We start from the raw sequence: 17,035 nt of genomic DNA, 5'->3' as shown, positions 1-17,035 counted from the left end.
TTCTTTGCTTGGTGCGCTCTGTCAGTGCGGTACTCATTATAGCCTGCTCTCGTTTTTGACCCGAGACCTCTCGAATGCCCAGACCAGTGAAGTGTACAGACAGAGACATAACCAAGAGGTCCAATGGTTCGGTGGTTCCCGGGGTAGGACTGACTAGGCCGAGCACTGACAGCCCGCCCCTGGGGTCTAGGCGATCCCGACTACTCATGTTCGAACGGTAGGATTACCCGAGAACCCCAGAGGCTCGGTAGTGCTCGGGGTACTACCAGGCAGCCAGGCACCACAGCCTACTACAACAGACTTAGGTCAGCAATCACTGCCTGCACCGCATACCGACCGGCATCCGTTCTTATCAGCGGGAAAAATGAGAGAGCGTGCTTTTCTCGCACCAGTCGAGCATCTCACCAAGCAGATTAAACATATGGATTCCAGAGGAAAAAGTCGGAATAAGAGTAATATGGGCGTATATTAATGATTTATACAGAAGTGACGAAAATGAATAGCAAGTGCTAACTTACATGGTTGGTGGTAGCCCCCGGCCAATTTGGGCAGGGGGAAGGCCCTTGACCTGGTTGGCCCGAGCACAAACAAGCTCACATATGGATAAAACTTGCGTAGATGCTCGATGTTCCATGCGTTTGGGAGCGGCTGCCCGTCCTCTATGGCCAGCCGAAACTAGTCTTGCCGTGGGGCATCGGTCACGATGAAGGGGCCTTCCCATATGGGGGAGAGTTTATTCTTTCCTTCGCGCATCTGAGCGCGTCGGAGAACTAGATCCTCAACCTCGAGTGACCGGGCCCAGACGTGGCGCTGATGATAGCACCTCAGGCTCTGCTGATATCTGGCGGCTCAGACGGCGGCTCGTCGCCAACGCTCCTCCAAGTGCTTGACGTCGTCGCGTCTTCGTTGTTCCTGTTCGCCCTCTGAGTATGCATCCACCCGAGGCGAGCCGAGCGTAAGCTCGGAGGGGAGGACCGCCTCGGCGTCGTAGACGAGAAAGAAAGGTGTCTCCCCGGTGGTCCGGCTTGACGTGGTCCGGTTGGCCCATAACACAGCAGGTAGCTCATCGATCCACCCTTTCCCATGCTTTGCCAGCACGTCGTAGGTCCGGGTTTTGAGCCCCTTCAATATCTCGGCATTTACGCGCTCGACTTGCCCGTTGCTACGAGGATGAGCAACAGAGGTGAAGCAAAGCTTGATCCCAAGGTCCTCGCAGTATTCCCCGAACAAAGCACTTGTGAACTGGGTGCCATTGTCGGTGATGATTCTGTTCGGGACGCCGAAGCGACTTGTGATACCGCGGATGAATTGGACCGCCGTGTTCTTGGTGACCTTGACAACTGGGACCGCCTCCGGCCACTTGGTGAATTTGTCGATGGCGACGTAGAGGTACTCATAGCACCTGATTGCTCGGGAAAATGGACCCAATATGTCCAGCCCCCAGACCGCGAAGGGCCAAGACAAGGGGATGGTATGAAGAGCCTGAGCTGGCTGGTGAATCTGCTTTGTGTGGAACTGGCACGCCCTGCAGCGCAAAACCAGCTTGGAAGCGCCCTGGAGGGCTGTTGGCCAGTAGAAGCCTTGCCGAAAGGCCTTTCCGACCAGCGTGCGGAACGATGCATGGCCACCGCACTCGCCCTCGTGGATCTCAGTGAGTAGCTTACTACCTTCTGCCCGGGTGATGCATTTCAGGAGGACATCGTCCGTGCCACGCCGGTAGAGATCCCTATCTACAATGGCATAGCGTTTGGACTGCCGTGCAATCCTCTCTGCAGAGGCATCGTCCCCGGGAAGGATATTTTCTTTCAAGTACCCTCGGATCTCGTCGATCCACGAGGATTCTTGAGGACTACCGGCAAGTGCAGCGCACTCGCCGGGCGGCGGCACCCTAACAGGACCTCCCACTGAGTGTGTGGCATGGGTCCCCCCGACTAAGCTCGAGGGTTCCCCTTCATCCTAGTCAGCAGGCAGGACGGATGGCCGTGTGAGCCTTTCTTCAAAGGTTCCGACCGGGACGAGCGCCCAGGCGGAGGCCAGGCGCCGCAAGCAAAGCAACTCCTAGGGCTGGCGTCATCGAAGGTGAGTTTACGCCGTAATGGCACCCGGCGTTGCCCGGATGCCGACCTTGCGGCAGGGACGATTGCCTCTTAATGTGGGTTTGGCGGCCCGCCTGCGGCAGCCTCAGCCCTGCTGGGCCCAGTGTCATTGTCCCCGGTGTAGGGAGGCGCCATACGAGCCAACTGCTGACGCGGCTGAGGGTCAGTAGGAGCCGGGGCCTCCTGGGCCACGTTGTCTATTTCTTCGCTCGAGTTTGAGCCAGTGCGTTGAAGACGATGTCCGTCCGCCATTTTTCGTGCAAAAAATGAAATGGATTCAGGGATGCAACCCCCCTACATGGCGCGCCAGCTGTCGGTGGATGAACATTGCAAGCGGGGATCTCTAGGGACCCCCTGGGGCTGATTCTGGATCTACCTCGTACGTGGGGTTAATGCGAATGTATGGGACTTAGACAGGACGGATGATTGTCGGTTAGTAGGAGTAAATGCACAAGGGATTTAGGCAGGTTCGGGCCCCACGGAGCGTAATACACTACTCATGTGTGTCTGATGTGCTATTAATGCTCTTGGAATGCCTTTCTCTGGATTTCTATCTTACAAGGTTTTTTAGTCTACCTATCAAGTCTCGAGCTTCGGTCTTCAAGTGCCGGTCTCTTTGAACTTGCTGAAGTTCTAACTTAGCCTCAATTGAGCCTCAACTTATTCACCTGTCTTTCTACGAAGTGCTCCCCCCCCCCTTTATCCTATCGGGGGGAGGCTTGGCGTGCCCAGAACGGAGGCACAAGTTTCCGTAAGCCATAAATGGAAAGCAACCATTATAGATCTACAGTTTGATATTGCAAGGGTTGAAAATGCGCCCTTCGGTCGGTCCCGTCGGTTATTACGCCCCAACTTTAGCAGGTGTAGGGGGCCCACCGACCAGCCACTGAATATCCCCGTATGCCCATTCGGTCAAAGCAGGTCTAACACGATCTGACGTGGCAGGGCGACAAGCGATACGCCTCGAGCCCATCGATGATATCTTCAAGCTGTCTTCCTTTATGGGCCCCGCAGAGTGACGTACGATGGGACCCATCGCATTAATTGTCCCCACGCCTTTTTGTCAGGCGGGTGGCAGGGACTGACATACTCAGTACGTCAGGCATGAGGGGGAGTCGTTGGATGTGACCGGCCATACTCCCCTTTAAATGCAGCATCGGGCTTCCTACCGAATGACACCTCGCTGTGGAGCCCTTGTGGGGTCCACCGGCAAGGGGCTTCTCAAGTCCTTAGGGAACTCTAGGTACTCGGGACACCCACTGTTCTTGGCCCCGAGCACCCCCTCCCGGGCCTGGCTCCTCTCGGGTCCTCGGGGAACTCTGAGTACTCGGGGACCAACTGTTCATGGCCCCGAGAACCCCCTCCCGGATCTGGTTCTTCTCGGGTCCTTCGGGGAACTCAGGGTACTCAGAGACCAACTGTTCTTGGCCCGAGCACCCCCTCCCGGAACTGTCTTTTCTCGGGCCCTCGAGGAGATGGTCCCCGAGGGATGGCACCACGTGGCACTCTGCTGTCCTAGCCTCGGGACTCGAGAACCCCCGGTTCCCATATCACCGACAACGTACATGTGAGGAAATAAATGGAACGAGATATTTTGTTCTTTTAGAATGGATTTTTTTTTTGTTGAATATCTGGGAACATTAGTTACAGTGTGGCAAAGTGTTTTCTCTTACAATATTTGGTGACATCGGCAGTGTGATACAGTACCTCCAGTGTGTTTTTTTTTTATATTTTTGGTGTTTGGCTGAACTCATGGCCTTTTTTTAAAGAATGGATTAAGGCGACTGAAGTTTCCATTGACGACTAAAGTTTCTGAGGAAAAAGATGAATTTTATCTAGACGTTCATGTATGAGAAAATAAATAGCTAAGATATTGTATTTTCTCTCTCTCTCTCTCTCTATATATATATCAATATATATTTTAGTTAAATATCACGCAAGCTTTGAGGACGGCAACAGCTAAGCCAGTACGTATGTGGTGAACACTGGGTTAATGGTGGCAGCTCGAGAAGCCTCCAACGCGTATCGGAGAAGACAACATGAGCGAACGGTGGCTACAATGACATGCGAAACCCACTTGGCATAGGCATGTCTACAGGAGCTAAAACCATCTCCAACCATATTCCCTTCATTTCATTCCCTTCCCCGTTCTCATTCCTTTTATTTTCTCTCATCTCCAACAACTTCCTTTCGAGAGGAATCACGAAGGGAAAGGAGAGAGAATCCTGTCCTGGAGGGAATGACCTTAAGAATCCCTTTGTGACGAGAACAGTAAAAGAAAACCGTTGAAGCGCTGAAAGGAACGAAAATCCCGTCGTGAAGGGAATTTGAACCCCGAAAGGAAACCCTAACAGATAGTCTAAAGTGCTCACGGTGTGGAGAGTGCGCGAAGTCTCCCACCGTTAGTATATAGCATTGGTAAAAGAAACAAGGACACATGGACCAGATGTATTAGTTGTTTGCACAGGCCGATCGTCGACTCATTCACAGACATGAATGGGATCGATGAAACATGGTGTGCAGGTTGGTCAAAAGGCACCATTTCTTTTTTCTCAAAGCTACCCAGCTGCTGGCCTAGCCAGCCTACTGAAAGATTGCCATATCACTTGCAACTTTGCTAGCTATATATCTAATCGCAATCTAGCCCAAGGTTCACTTTAAAAACTGACGGTAAACCTAGTTTATCGGTTTACCAGTGGATAAAAAAAAATCGGTCAATTTTTTTTAAATTAATTTGAGTTTTAAAATGTAGATAATATTAAAGTTATAGAATATTGCACAAATTAACATCTAACAAATTAGTAGAATGCATCACTTGTTCGAATCCCTCCCCCTCTATTGATTTCTTTTTTCTTAAAATCCTAAGTGACTAATCTAAATTTCGAATTTGAAGCCATCTCTCATAAACGTCTCTACATTCTCAAAAAGATTGGACCACGATAAAAGACCACTTATTATCGGTAATCTTCAATTTTGTTTATTTGAATTTTGCTTAAATTTGTTTGAATTTGTTCAAAAAACTCTAGTAAATCAGATTTACCGATGACCTCTGGTAAGTTTTCTTTATCGATAAGATTTTTCCTGATCTAGCCACGCATACCATTGAGCTTTCTCCGGGATAGTACTGTAAGTGCTCCAAAGAGCAGACAGGGCCGGGTTCAGGTGAGGATCCCTAGCTATCCATGGGTCGTACCTATATTTTGCGATATCACAGTTGATTAAGCGGAAGATGGTAAGAATTAAAAAATTGTGCATCCAAAAATGGCGTATTTGCTCGTACTCTTCCTGAAGTAGATAGCTCGGATTCCAAAGCACTGTTTAGTGAACGATGGGTGTTGCACAATTGATCAGTTAACCCCTCATAATCACTTTGCCATTTTGATTGCTTGAAAACTGGCAAAGGTGCTTTTAACATAGTACATACTCCTATATAAAAACTACTCCGATATAGACACACAAACTGAAGAAAATTATGCCTCACTATATATATAGCTTAATGATCAGCGCGAAGCTCCAATATGGAAAACCCATCACTTCCGATCATAACGCAATCATGCATGGTTCTACGGACACTAGTGACCTGACCAGGGTAACATCGTGTTGTTCACTCACGATACTGCGAAACTGATAAAAAGCTTGCATGCACACATGCACATGCAAGGGAGCATGCACCGGCTTCACGTACAATTTGAGGAGTCACTAAATCCTATGGATTCGATAAAAATCCACTGTACGAAAACATGTCCTTAGTGATCATCTGAATGAATAATTGGTCCAGGTACCTATGTTCCCTCAAATACAATTGGTGCACTCATAATTAATTGATTAATCTAATCGAAAAATAATTAATGCAGCATATAAAGGGGATAAAAGATGGTGCTTTCTGAAAATACAGGAGATCCAATGCCAGGAAACTCAAAGAGAATGATCAAAGGCATAGCAAAGGAAAATTCTTATAACAGCCAGAAAAATGTAGTTAGTTCTTCCCACTATATTTTCACTCCCTCCAGCGGGGAAAAAAAAAAGCTGACAATTTTGCTCTTTAAAGCCAATTAGATGCATGTCACTTTTACCGGCAAGGATTTTGTACAGCTATATACAAATATAGTTATAAAATTATAATATTATGAAATATTTGTTTAAAACAAGTTTGCTCGTACCATTTTTCATATATCAAAACTACATATTTTATAAAACACCTTCGACAGAAATTAATAAGGTTTTGCTCCATGTATTGCAGGGCAACAATTTTCTTATTACTTGAGGAGGTAGCAGGTGAGAAGAGTGCTTTGTGCCGAAAAGTAGAAACATAAAAACCGCCTCTGCACCAATGATTCAGATAGCTAGTTTTGTAGCATCTAGTCTATCTAGATCATACTAGGATTTTCTTCTTCACAACCATTTTTCTTAAAACCAGCTTTAGGATTTGTATATTCTTCATAGAACAGAAGAGCTAGCTAGCTAGCTAGCATACAAATACTCTTGTTTCATTATGCACACGACATATTTTTCACTCATATTCGAAATAAAATCGAATGGAAGGCCATGTACCATGCATAGACTTCAAATAATCTCTGTTTAAATGGACAAAAAGGTTAACCTTAAATTATATATATCGTCGTGATGATCACTACTGATCCAAAAATCATGAAAAATCCTTAATTTATTTGAATTTTTCTCAGCACCACACAACCATACACTCACATACTCTCATATTGACCAAGAGCGACTATATAAATGAATAAATTAGTTGACCGATATAATAATGTGCATAAGGAGATTTTGTTCTAGAAAATAGAGTAGTGCAACACTAGGCTAAGTTCATTGATGGATGAACTGTTGTGCTCTTCTAATTAACACCAAATGCATGCGATTAGGACCTTACTGCTCCTACAGTACATACGTGGTTGCACTGTAATTGCACAATGTCGTTAATTAATCGTCAAACACCCAAAATAAAGCATAGGATAGAAACAAATATATACGTACAAAATAAACTGGAAACAAAAATCATGGATTAATTTCATGCAATTTTCACATAAGTAATGAAACAATTTGATCAGTCTCCATGTCAAATATACCTTATGAAATAGTAGTATAGTCCATGCACCAAGTTTGAATAATTAATCCCTGTGAGATAGTGTGAAAAGTAGAAAGTGGCACAACGCAGGCACACCTTTGAATTCAAAACCAAATGGCAGGAAAAGGGGTAACCAAAGGGCAACTTAAACCCCATACCTGTGAGAGAGCATCATGAGCTAGCAGTACTTCTACAGTTGATGAAGAACAGAAGTTGAACCGGCCGGGCGCCGATCGACCGTGTCTCCTGTCCCTCCTTCGTTGCATTTGCTCAAACTTAACCATGCATATAGAAAATACCAATCAGGAGTACTAGTGTACTCCTACAACAGGCCACCGCCATTGCCGCGGCTGGTGGACGAAGAATGGAATCCAGGACTGTTCATTGGCCAACTGGCACCGCCATTGCCGCCGCCATAGCTACCACTGCCTCCAGCATTCCCATCCCAGACGCCCTCTGATCCGTAGCGTAGAGCAGCCATGTACTGCCTCTGTAAGCTCATCTCTTGCCCTTTACTGTCGTCCAGCTTCATTGACCCTTCCTGGCTGTCCTGCCTTGCCGTGGTAGCACTAGTCTGCCCTAACGTGAACGCCGCTGCAGCTGAGCCGCTTCCTCCTCGGTTAGCTTCCAAACCCAACTGGTACATCGGCGGTGGCCGCGGCGGAAGCTCTAGTACTCCTCCTGCCAAGAAGGGGAACTGCTGATGTCTCCACTGCTCCAGCGATGAGCCAATGGTGCTGCCGCCACCGCTTGCCACCGGGAACTGATCTACCGTGTCAAGGTGCTGCTGCATGCCGATCGGCGGGAGGCCGGCGGGGAAGGCTAGCCCTAGGTTGGGCCCTGGTGGGTGCATCGAGCCCAAGAACGGCAGGTGGTGCGACAAGGAGCTGAGGCCCGGAGGGATGATCCCTCCGGTGGCGCCGGGGGTGGACGCTCCGGGCAGCTGCCTAGCCGAGGAGGATGGTTTTGAGGAGGAAGACGCGGCAGCGGTGGACGAGGACTTGGACGAGCGCTTGTTGCGGCGGCAGCCTCCGCCGACGGGGACGTTGCGGAGGGAGCCGCCGCGCGTCCAGTAGCGGCGGCACGTCTTGCAGAAGTGGCGGGGCTGGGAGAGGGAGTAGTTGTTGTAGTAGCAGAACTTGGTGTTGGTGGAGTCGCAGCGTGGGCACTTGAGCGCCGGCTCCGGCTGCGGCACGCGCGCCAGCCGCGCGCGCTCAGCCATCGAGTTGGGCCGCGCGTGCGCGGCCACGGAACCACTGGCCGCCGATGAGCTGCTCGGCAAGCCACTGGCCGCGGGAACCGCTGGACCCACGGGAACGAGAGGTGCATCGCCTCCCCCGCTCGCTCTAGGCTGCTGACCTTGCTGCTACACATATACGCAAGCAGGTTACAAATCAAAAGAGTAGGGAAAGGAGAAGATCAGAATTGTCTATGAATATTCATCAAGAGGAGAATATCTTTTTACCAAATTCTTTTGCCATGAAGAAGCAGTGTGCGTATGGATGGATCAAGAAACAAACAGGCTAGAGAGAGATGGAATAGAGAAGCTCAAGCAGCCGTACCTGGTTATTCCAATAAGGTGGATCTAGGTAGGCAGGCACTGAAGGGAACACCATGGAGGCCAGTTAGTACGGCTGAGATATAGTTTCTCTCTCTCTCTCTCTCTCTCTCTCTCCACTCTTCTAGCTAGCTTTTCTGCTGCTTTGAATTCTGATGTTTTATGTATAATTTGCACTTTCTTTGTTGTGGATTTGTGTTTGCAAAGAAAAGGAAGTTAGCGAAGAAGAAAGAGGTGGAGTCCTCTGGCTAGCTCGGAGGTGGTGGAGAATCACATCCAGCAGTTGGAGAGAAGACAGCAATGAGATAGAGAGGGATGAAGGAGGAGAGAGGAAGAGAAAGCTAGGAAAGAGAAAGGAGTGGGCAAAAGCATGAATTTATCTTCTCCTTTTATGAGCATGGTGGCTTTTATATTTCTAATATTTGCTTTCCTGCGTGGGGTCCAGTTGATCATAATGTTTGAGGGAAAGCAATTAAAGGTTGCTTAATTGTCAAGATTGACCTCATTTAGCAGTGTGCTAAGCTGAAGAACTGGAAGCAATGAGATCTTAAGCTAGTACAGAGTAAGAACTAAGAAGGCATGAAGTTGTAATTATGCTACTTGCAACCACCGAGTACTGACTAATGAGAGAATAAGGATATTAATCTTGATGCGTTTCTTGCATGGGAAAGTTCCGAATTCATTCTGAAACGCTAACACGGTACCCATAAGTTTATAGCCGTAGTAGCTACTTGCTACTACTATTATGATTGATGAAACGATCGATGTACATAGAAACATGGAAGTGCGTCCCACGACAAGAGTCAGAGGATTTTGAGGAAGTTTCTTTTTCTATATAAATGTTTTGCTGTGGGGTCCTCCATTGTGTCAGTTTTGTTATTTTCTTGTCAAACTGCGATTAATATTTTACCCAAGTCCAAAGCGCTCGCTTAAAGGTTTAGAGGCTCTAGTATAACTTTGCATATGCATATCCTGGTTCCAAAGGGGTGAAGAGAGAAAAGGTGAGCCTTCTCCCCGCATGGAAATTACTTAAATACGACTCTCACAGCATCAAAACGGGTTAATACAAGATGGATTTTAAACTCTATCGCAAATAGTTTCGTCTATATAAAAGTATATGTGATATTGATCTTATTATAGATAGTTTTAAAATTATTATAATAAACTTACACACAGACGGATTTTCTGAAAAATTGTTTGTAGACGATTATTGTTGAAACCTGTATGTGAGTAGTACGAGACACATACGGTTTTTGTTGAAATCCGTCTGCGTTAATTATCGTAGACGGAGTTTTTTTTAAAAAAAACTGTCTATGACACCCTTTCCCCTATAAGAAAATTTGCTTCCTAACTGCATAGCCAGAAAGCAAATTTGTTTATACGGGGGAAATGGTCACACAGATACATACATCTTGATTCGTAGCTAGGAAACAAATTTTCTTATAAGAGGGAAATGGTCACACAGATGGACACATCTTGATTTACAAATTAAATACATTGACACATTATTCAGAATATTGACCATATATTGTTCAGAACACAAAACATAGATATTTACATATCACAAAGGTTAAGAACATCATACAGATTACACATCACACATTGTTCAGAACACATAAACATAGCTAGCTAAACACAATCCCTAGCTATATATCATTGGTCGATCGCCGCCGTCTTCCAAATAAATGAAATGATTGACATCATTGCGATGCCATCTTCCAGAAAGATGAAAAGTAATTGACAAACTTGGGTCGAGCAATGTTGTCATTAAAAAAGACGAGATGATAGACATTATCTCAGCCTCCTGCATTTCAGCAACATCAACCCAAACATTATCTTCAATGAGCAGCTTGCAATCATACGGATCTGGTTTACTGGTTGCACCTTGACTATCTCACGTATGAGTCAGAACCAGACTATGTTGTTGCCAAATCATTAGCCATGGTTCAGCAAGAAATGCACGTTCAAGCTTGCATTACAGTTGACGAACATGTCTCCATTGTGACGAATAACAATGGAAAAATTTTCATTCAAAAGAACAGAATGAAGAATGCGATTGACAGCATATATAGGATTGACATAGAGGGCCTTCATAGCAGCGAAGAAGATAAAGTCCACCTAGCCGAAGTCGACGCTAAGCATCTGCACCATCGAAACCGTCATAGGGATAACCTCATCCTACCACCTCTTGATTCTCGTTAATTGCGCCATTACATATCTACGATGAAAATAAGGCTCTGTCTTCAGTTACACAGATCGAAGCAATGAAAACTATACAAAGAACCATATGATACTCGCATCGGTATAGTAAAAGGGATTCAGCCCCGATTGGGATCTCACTTCTCCGACACTGATGACGAGTGAGGATGATTCTTTCTCAATGCAGTGGAACATATGATATGGCGAGTGAGGAAGAAAAACACTCCTCTTCGTTTTATATTGAAGGGAGGCAAACGGGTTGTGTGTGGGAAGCCAAAAAAGCACGGGGAGACGAGCAGATTATGTGCGTGGGAAGCCAAAAGAGCAAGTGGAGATGAGCGGTCAAATTTGAAAGCGTTCGTGGGTCTTTAAATACAGATAGATGCTTATAAAATCCATCTGTGTCTATTGTATAGAAAAAGATGGATTTTACAAGAAATTGTATGTGATAATATCACAGGTGGATTTTTCTAAACGTTGTATATGTCTATATGATAGAAACATACAGATTATAAAAATCGTTTGTGAGTTCAATCACGCTTAGATGGTTGTCTTGTTATAGACATGTCTATATTAGCAATCGTCTGAAGATATTCTGTCAGTGACAGGTTCTAAGAAATCGCCTGTAACATACCATCTGCTTTTAATGATTCTATGGTAGTGTCTATGTACTCCATACCAGTGCCTCTCATTTCCAAAAATATTACTCCCTCCATCCCAAAATATAGGACGTATTAGGTTTAAGTCAAACTTAATAAATTTTGATCAACAATTAATCAAATTATATGCATATTTTAATGTACAAAAGTTATATCAATAGATCCATATTTTATAGATCTTTTAATACGATATTGATTTTGTAGCAATTGATAATATATTGCAAAATAAATTAATAATCAAAGTATACTTTCAAAGACTTTTCAAAATCTTAATACGCCATATATTTTGAGATGGAGGGAATAGTACATACTACCACGGCGGTCCAAACAAGATGTTGAGACTTTCAAAACTTTGTCAGTTAATGAATTCATCATTCATAGTTTTTTCGTATTATAGTTCCATCAAAAAACAATTTTTTTTATCCTTAGAGCAAATAATGGTCAAACGCCAAGAAAATCATACTAGTGGTAAGACAGATATCGTGTTTGATTTATGCCCATGGAATCACAGCAATTCATTTTTCTGATTAAACACTGAGATATTATTTTTGGAATCAAGTCCAGATAAATCTTAAACACTAACAATGGTTTCCGCGTAACTGGAGCGGCTAGTACTATATATGTAAGGTGCATTTGATTCTTTTCATTATTTAAATTTATAAACATTAATCGAGAGAGATATCTACACCACTCGCATGTTTCCAGTTCTAGGCAGTAGAGGTGAATGACACAAACCGAAGGCCTTGATTCATCAACCTTGTTCAAGTTTGTTTCCAAATTTTTACTCCCTCTGATCTCAAATATAACTCTATTTAGGTTTTGCTAAGTCAAACTTTTTATCTTTAACTATCAATAGCTGAAAAAACATATAGATCAATAAACCCAACTCTATTTGATCCCTAGATACGTTGGCACAGGATCTATGTCTTTTGCCCCTAGTCTGTTAGTCAATGTAATTAACCCAACAAATCAAACACCTTAAGTAAAAAAAAAATGCTCTACCTTCCCGTGGTGTGGCTCCCTCCGTTGAAAAGCCCAGCCGAGGTCAGCTCCTCCGCTCTTGGCGCAGCAGGCGATCGATCACGTACTGATGGATCGAGGTCGATGGAAAAGCTCTATCGACGCAACCTGACCGGGCCGGCCGAAGTGTGTGAGCCAACCCAACAGATGAGACGACGTTGCTATGGCACCTAGAGCTTGCCGGGGCGCCGTGCTGTCTGTCTCCCCGTGCGGTCACCATGGCCGCTAGCTCGGTACTGGCTATGGCTACAGCCTATCAAGTACTCCTTGCTTGGTACGTACAATGTTGTCTTGCTGTCAGAGATGGAAAGCTCCAATCCATGGATTGGATTGTGTCGTGCGTGACAGCAGATCGAGGACACACAGTAGGTAAGGGAGGGTGGGAGGTAGGCAGTAGTTGTTGTGCAAACCCGGAGCCCGGGAATCATGCATGGCGATCGAAGTAGGCCTGGCTGGCCAGGGGCTTGGGCTGGCAAACTTCAGGGCTAACAATAACTACTGGCCCTAGCCCGGCGTGACTGCTGGCCCTAGCCCGGCCGTCGTACCATGACTTGTCCATCTTGTGAAGCTATAGAGGTTGAATATATACTTAGTGGAGACCGGTGTGTCCTCGTACGTCGCTAGTAGAGAATGACGCTAGTAAAAAAACAGGGTTAAGAACAGTAATATATCATTTAGTATTCTATTATAGAAGTTCTGATTTCACATAATTATGTTGTGCTGGTAGAATATAAGATAAACATGAGTGTTTCTTTTTCTTTTGTTTTTTTGGACGAATGGGTTTAGCCTGATCCTGATCCGTATGGTATGTACTATAGTTATGTCTTGTCTCAAATTGTAAGGACTATACATTGACGATATAAAAGAATAATACACACCATATTAATTACATAGAGAACAGTCAATAAAATGGCCAATCTTTTGAACGAGCATAGCCATTAAAAGCTGGGGCCGCTCCTAAGGGTTTATAAATTATGGTGGAGCACTGGGAGCCCTACCAATTTACATTTCAGATATCCCCAAATTCGATCTGAGATCAAACTCCCTGATGCGCCATCAATGGGTACCTAAATATTTATAAATTAGCAATCTAAATAGTACATACATGGGAAATAACATAAACTACCATAATTCATAACCAAAGAGCTCCTTACCCTCTCCCAGCGGCAACTTTCCAGTATAGTAAGCAAAAATATGGAGACCGCATGCAACATGTAAGGTTAAGGGAAAATAGTCATAATATCATCAGGTTACACTTGTATAGAACTGCCGCATTAGTCCATGTGGGCAGACCTCTCCAGACCACAAAGAGCTGGGACTAAAAATTCCTTTTGCAGACAGAAGTTAAACTTTTCTTTTACCTAAAATGACAAATACACTGTAGTGTCACAAGAGAAGCAAATAATATTTCTAACATTAATAAGCACAAAATTAGCTCAACGTGGGCTTGTTAGATGAAGGTTGACCGAACATGCGCATCGTTTATCACACTATTTGATCATTTTATTTGTCATTTTATGCAACCCAGTTCTAGAATCTGTTCAGATATAATCCAGAGATTGGGAAACAATGAAGTGTCCGTCATAGAGTTCCTCGAAACAAAATAATGAAGTATCAAGCAGAATATTTTGTTCTTAAAATACAATAGTACAAAGCATAAAGAACATATGGTCTTAATTAATTATCAGCGCGCTTATAGCAGGTTTTGTAGCCACTTCTCCAAAGATCACTTAGGAAAGCACAAAAAGTACATCCATCCATGGAAATTGCATGATTGGGAATTCCTGCATCATGAAGAAAGTATCTAGATATGTTAGTTCGTTGAAGACCAACACGCACTCTTATGCTAGTATTTGGTCTATAGAGTCCAGTTAGTAGCTAGTGATAGCCATCTCTGAGCAAAGTAAAAGGTTGTCTATCCATACAGAGACTATAGAGTTGGGAAAAAAAATATTCCCCTGCATTCTCGTAGCGACGGCACTTTCAACTTATTTTTGAGGTATGTATGGTTCATGAAGGCATTGATAGATAGATCTACAGTGAAAAATACAAAAACGCCTTAGGGCGTTGGCTTAAAGGATTTCAAGATAAACAATATGTCTGGATGCATATTCATTGTACAGGCAATACATAAATGCAGATTCCAGATATTGCGTAAGCACATAGCCAAGCATATATTCTAGCTCAACATCTAATAGTTAGCCACGACATTATGTAATTTATGTTATCCTTGTGAACAGTATCAAGTAATTGAGTGCACATTACAGTATTCTTTCATATGCTAAGAGTTGATCGATGAAATGAACTTAGAAAAATGTGAGGAACCGTTAAAATAATTTTTCAATTAATCATCAGGATGATCATTTGCTAAATTATGATCACAGTGATTAACCGGAATATCATCCCGGTAATCCCGATACGTGTTTTGTACCTAAGATTGAAACACATATCTTTTCAACATATAACATCACAACAAAGCTTTAAAAAAATAAGTAATTAAATTATATTATAAGTTCTTAAGTATTCAACCATTTACAATAATTTACATAAAAAAAATAGGAGGATAAAGAACCGATTACCACCTAACCAAAACTACAAATCACGCAGGATAAGATTAACATCTATGACCCAACAAAAGCGAGGTGAAGCTATATACCCTTAGACTCCACCAAAAGCCTCACCACACAATTAGCTTGCACTACTAATTCTTGTCACATACATCGGCAGGTGTGAAATAGCCAAATATAAACTCCTTCTCACTGGTAGAACCTGAAAGAGTAGCGTGAGTAGAAAGATACTCACAAAACTTAATCTATAATGAGTACATATAAATAACTCAACTCCAAAGATTATGTATTGAGTCATTAGAAAGGAGTAGATCATAAGATTAAATAACTTTTATAAGCAAAATATAACTTGACATACACATATGAACATCTATAAATAACCTTAGATATCATTCTATCTCATAATCATTAAAAAATATATGTAACTGAAATCATAATAAGTATATTTGTATATAGTTATGTATGCGTATGTGTAAATTTCCCTTCCGAAAATTAAGGATTGGTTTATGGGATGGTTTGTATCTTCACTCTCGTGACAAAAGCATCAGAATTCGGATCACTAAACAACAAACTCGCTGAAGGAAAAAGAAAATAAATCATGCTTTGTGAAGCTGGCCATGCTATCAGACGAGGAGACATTGCTGCATGGTGGGAGTATCATCCAACTAGTAAATGTCTCGGCGCATTTATTTATTGATCTCCATGAATGAAATCCTCTGATTTTTTTTCCTGAGCTTTCCTGGACCCTACGCATCTACACGGATCATGCTTAAAGGAGAGAGCTAAAGTTGCAGGGAATATCCATGGGGATGGGGTTAATTTACTGTTGCCGCACAGTGGAGGAAAACAACAGTTTTGTTTGTGCGATCAGGATGCGTGGGGACAGATCTTCCCAACTAACAAAGCCGGAGACAGGTAGTAGGGTTTGGTGGGGTAACTAATCTGGGTTAGTACTCTGCTGTGGAGGCTCCCAGGGGTGAAGTTGCACGTAGTTTGGATGATGAGTTGGTATCAGAATGAAGAATTTTTTTTACTAATAATTTGTTCGTATCGGCCATATAAATCTGTGTACGTTATTAGATGTACAATGAAATAGCATTAAGATTATTTCGACTAAAGTTTCACCCCTTGATACTGCACAGAACAAAGGTGTGCCTGCCAGGGTCACAGACAGCGATCTGAAGCGCAGCAACTGAAACGAGACCATTTACCTGCGCGATTGATGCTGATATCTTGCTGTCTCCGGAACAATTTAGAGGGTTGTTTTTCTTCAGCTAGGAGTATGGTGGCCGGCCCCAGCGCTTAGCGTTTTATTCAGGCTCCGCGGTGTGCTGAGGCGACGATCGAATGGCCATCACCGAGTGCAGGTCTTGAGGGCTCGATGGATCGATCGCCATCGACGAACAGGTTCTCCTTCCCCAGATCGCCAAAAGGCAAAGATGGAGCGAAGCAGATAGCAACGCCAAAGATGGAGCGAAGCAGATAGCAACGCCGTCCCTGTCGCGTAGCGCCACCGGCCGCGCGCGCCCGTAGCTAAAACCGCACGACCCTGCGTGCGGGTCGTGGGGGGAAAACGTCTCTGTATGATGTAGGTATGGGCCCCGTTTTGGTGAACTAGTTGCTGGGCCCAATAGCGACACCGTAGCTCGTAGCTGCTCCTCCCCTGCTGAGGCCCAGTTCGGTCCAATTCTTTCTGCAACATGTTACTGGACCTGAGCAAAACCGACCTGGACTGAAGCTTGGGACACAACCAGGCCCGGAAGAACATCGGACGGTCTTAACCTGGACCAGAAACTTTTGATTCCTCTTGGGCTTCCCAAGTGGCCCAGCTCTTCTCACAGTCGACCTTTTTATTT

At 44.2% G+C, this 17,035-nt stretch overlaps 1 protein-coding gene across 2 annotated transcripts; it reads right to left on the bottom strand.

The window, feature by feature from the left end:
* Positions 1–6,968: 6,968 nt before the first annotated feature.
* On the bottom strand, positions 6,969–9,089 carry LOC133916405 (dof zinc finger protein DOF5.1-like). Of its 2 annotated transcripts, none has more exons than XM_062360054.1 (2): positions 8,739–9,089; positions 6,969–8,542 (listed from the first exon to the last, which is right to left on the bottom strand). In XM_062360054.1, the coding sequence occupies exons 1-2, from the start codon at positions 8,790–8,792 to the stop codon at positions 7,499–7,501; spliced, it is 1,098 nt and encodes a 365-aa protein (XP_062216038.1). In that variant the 5' UTR covers positions 8,793–9,089; the 3' UTR covers positions 6,969–7,498. The 2 variants fall into 2 exon arrangements, with proteins under 2 accessions (XP_062216038.1, XP_062216039.1); XM_062360055.1 differs by having other exon boundaries at positions 6,970–8,539.
* Between the last annotated feature and the right edge of the window lie 7,946 nt (positions 9,090–17,035).

The sequence above is a fragment of the Phragmites australis genome, chromosome 4 (genome assembly GCF_958298935.1).
Source record: "Phragmites australis chromosome 4, lpPhrAust1.1, whole genome shotgun sequence".
Lineage (NCBI taxonomy): Eukaryota > Viridiplantae > Streptophyta > Magnoliopsida > Poales > Poaceae > Phragmites > Phragmites australis.
The sequence above is the reverse complement of the archived record's forward strand: the minus strand, read 5'-3'. Positions and strand labels throughout refer to the sequence as shown.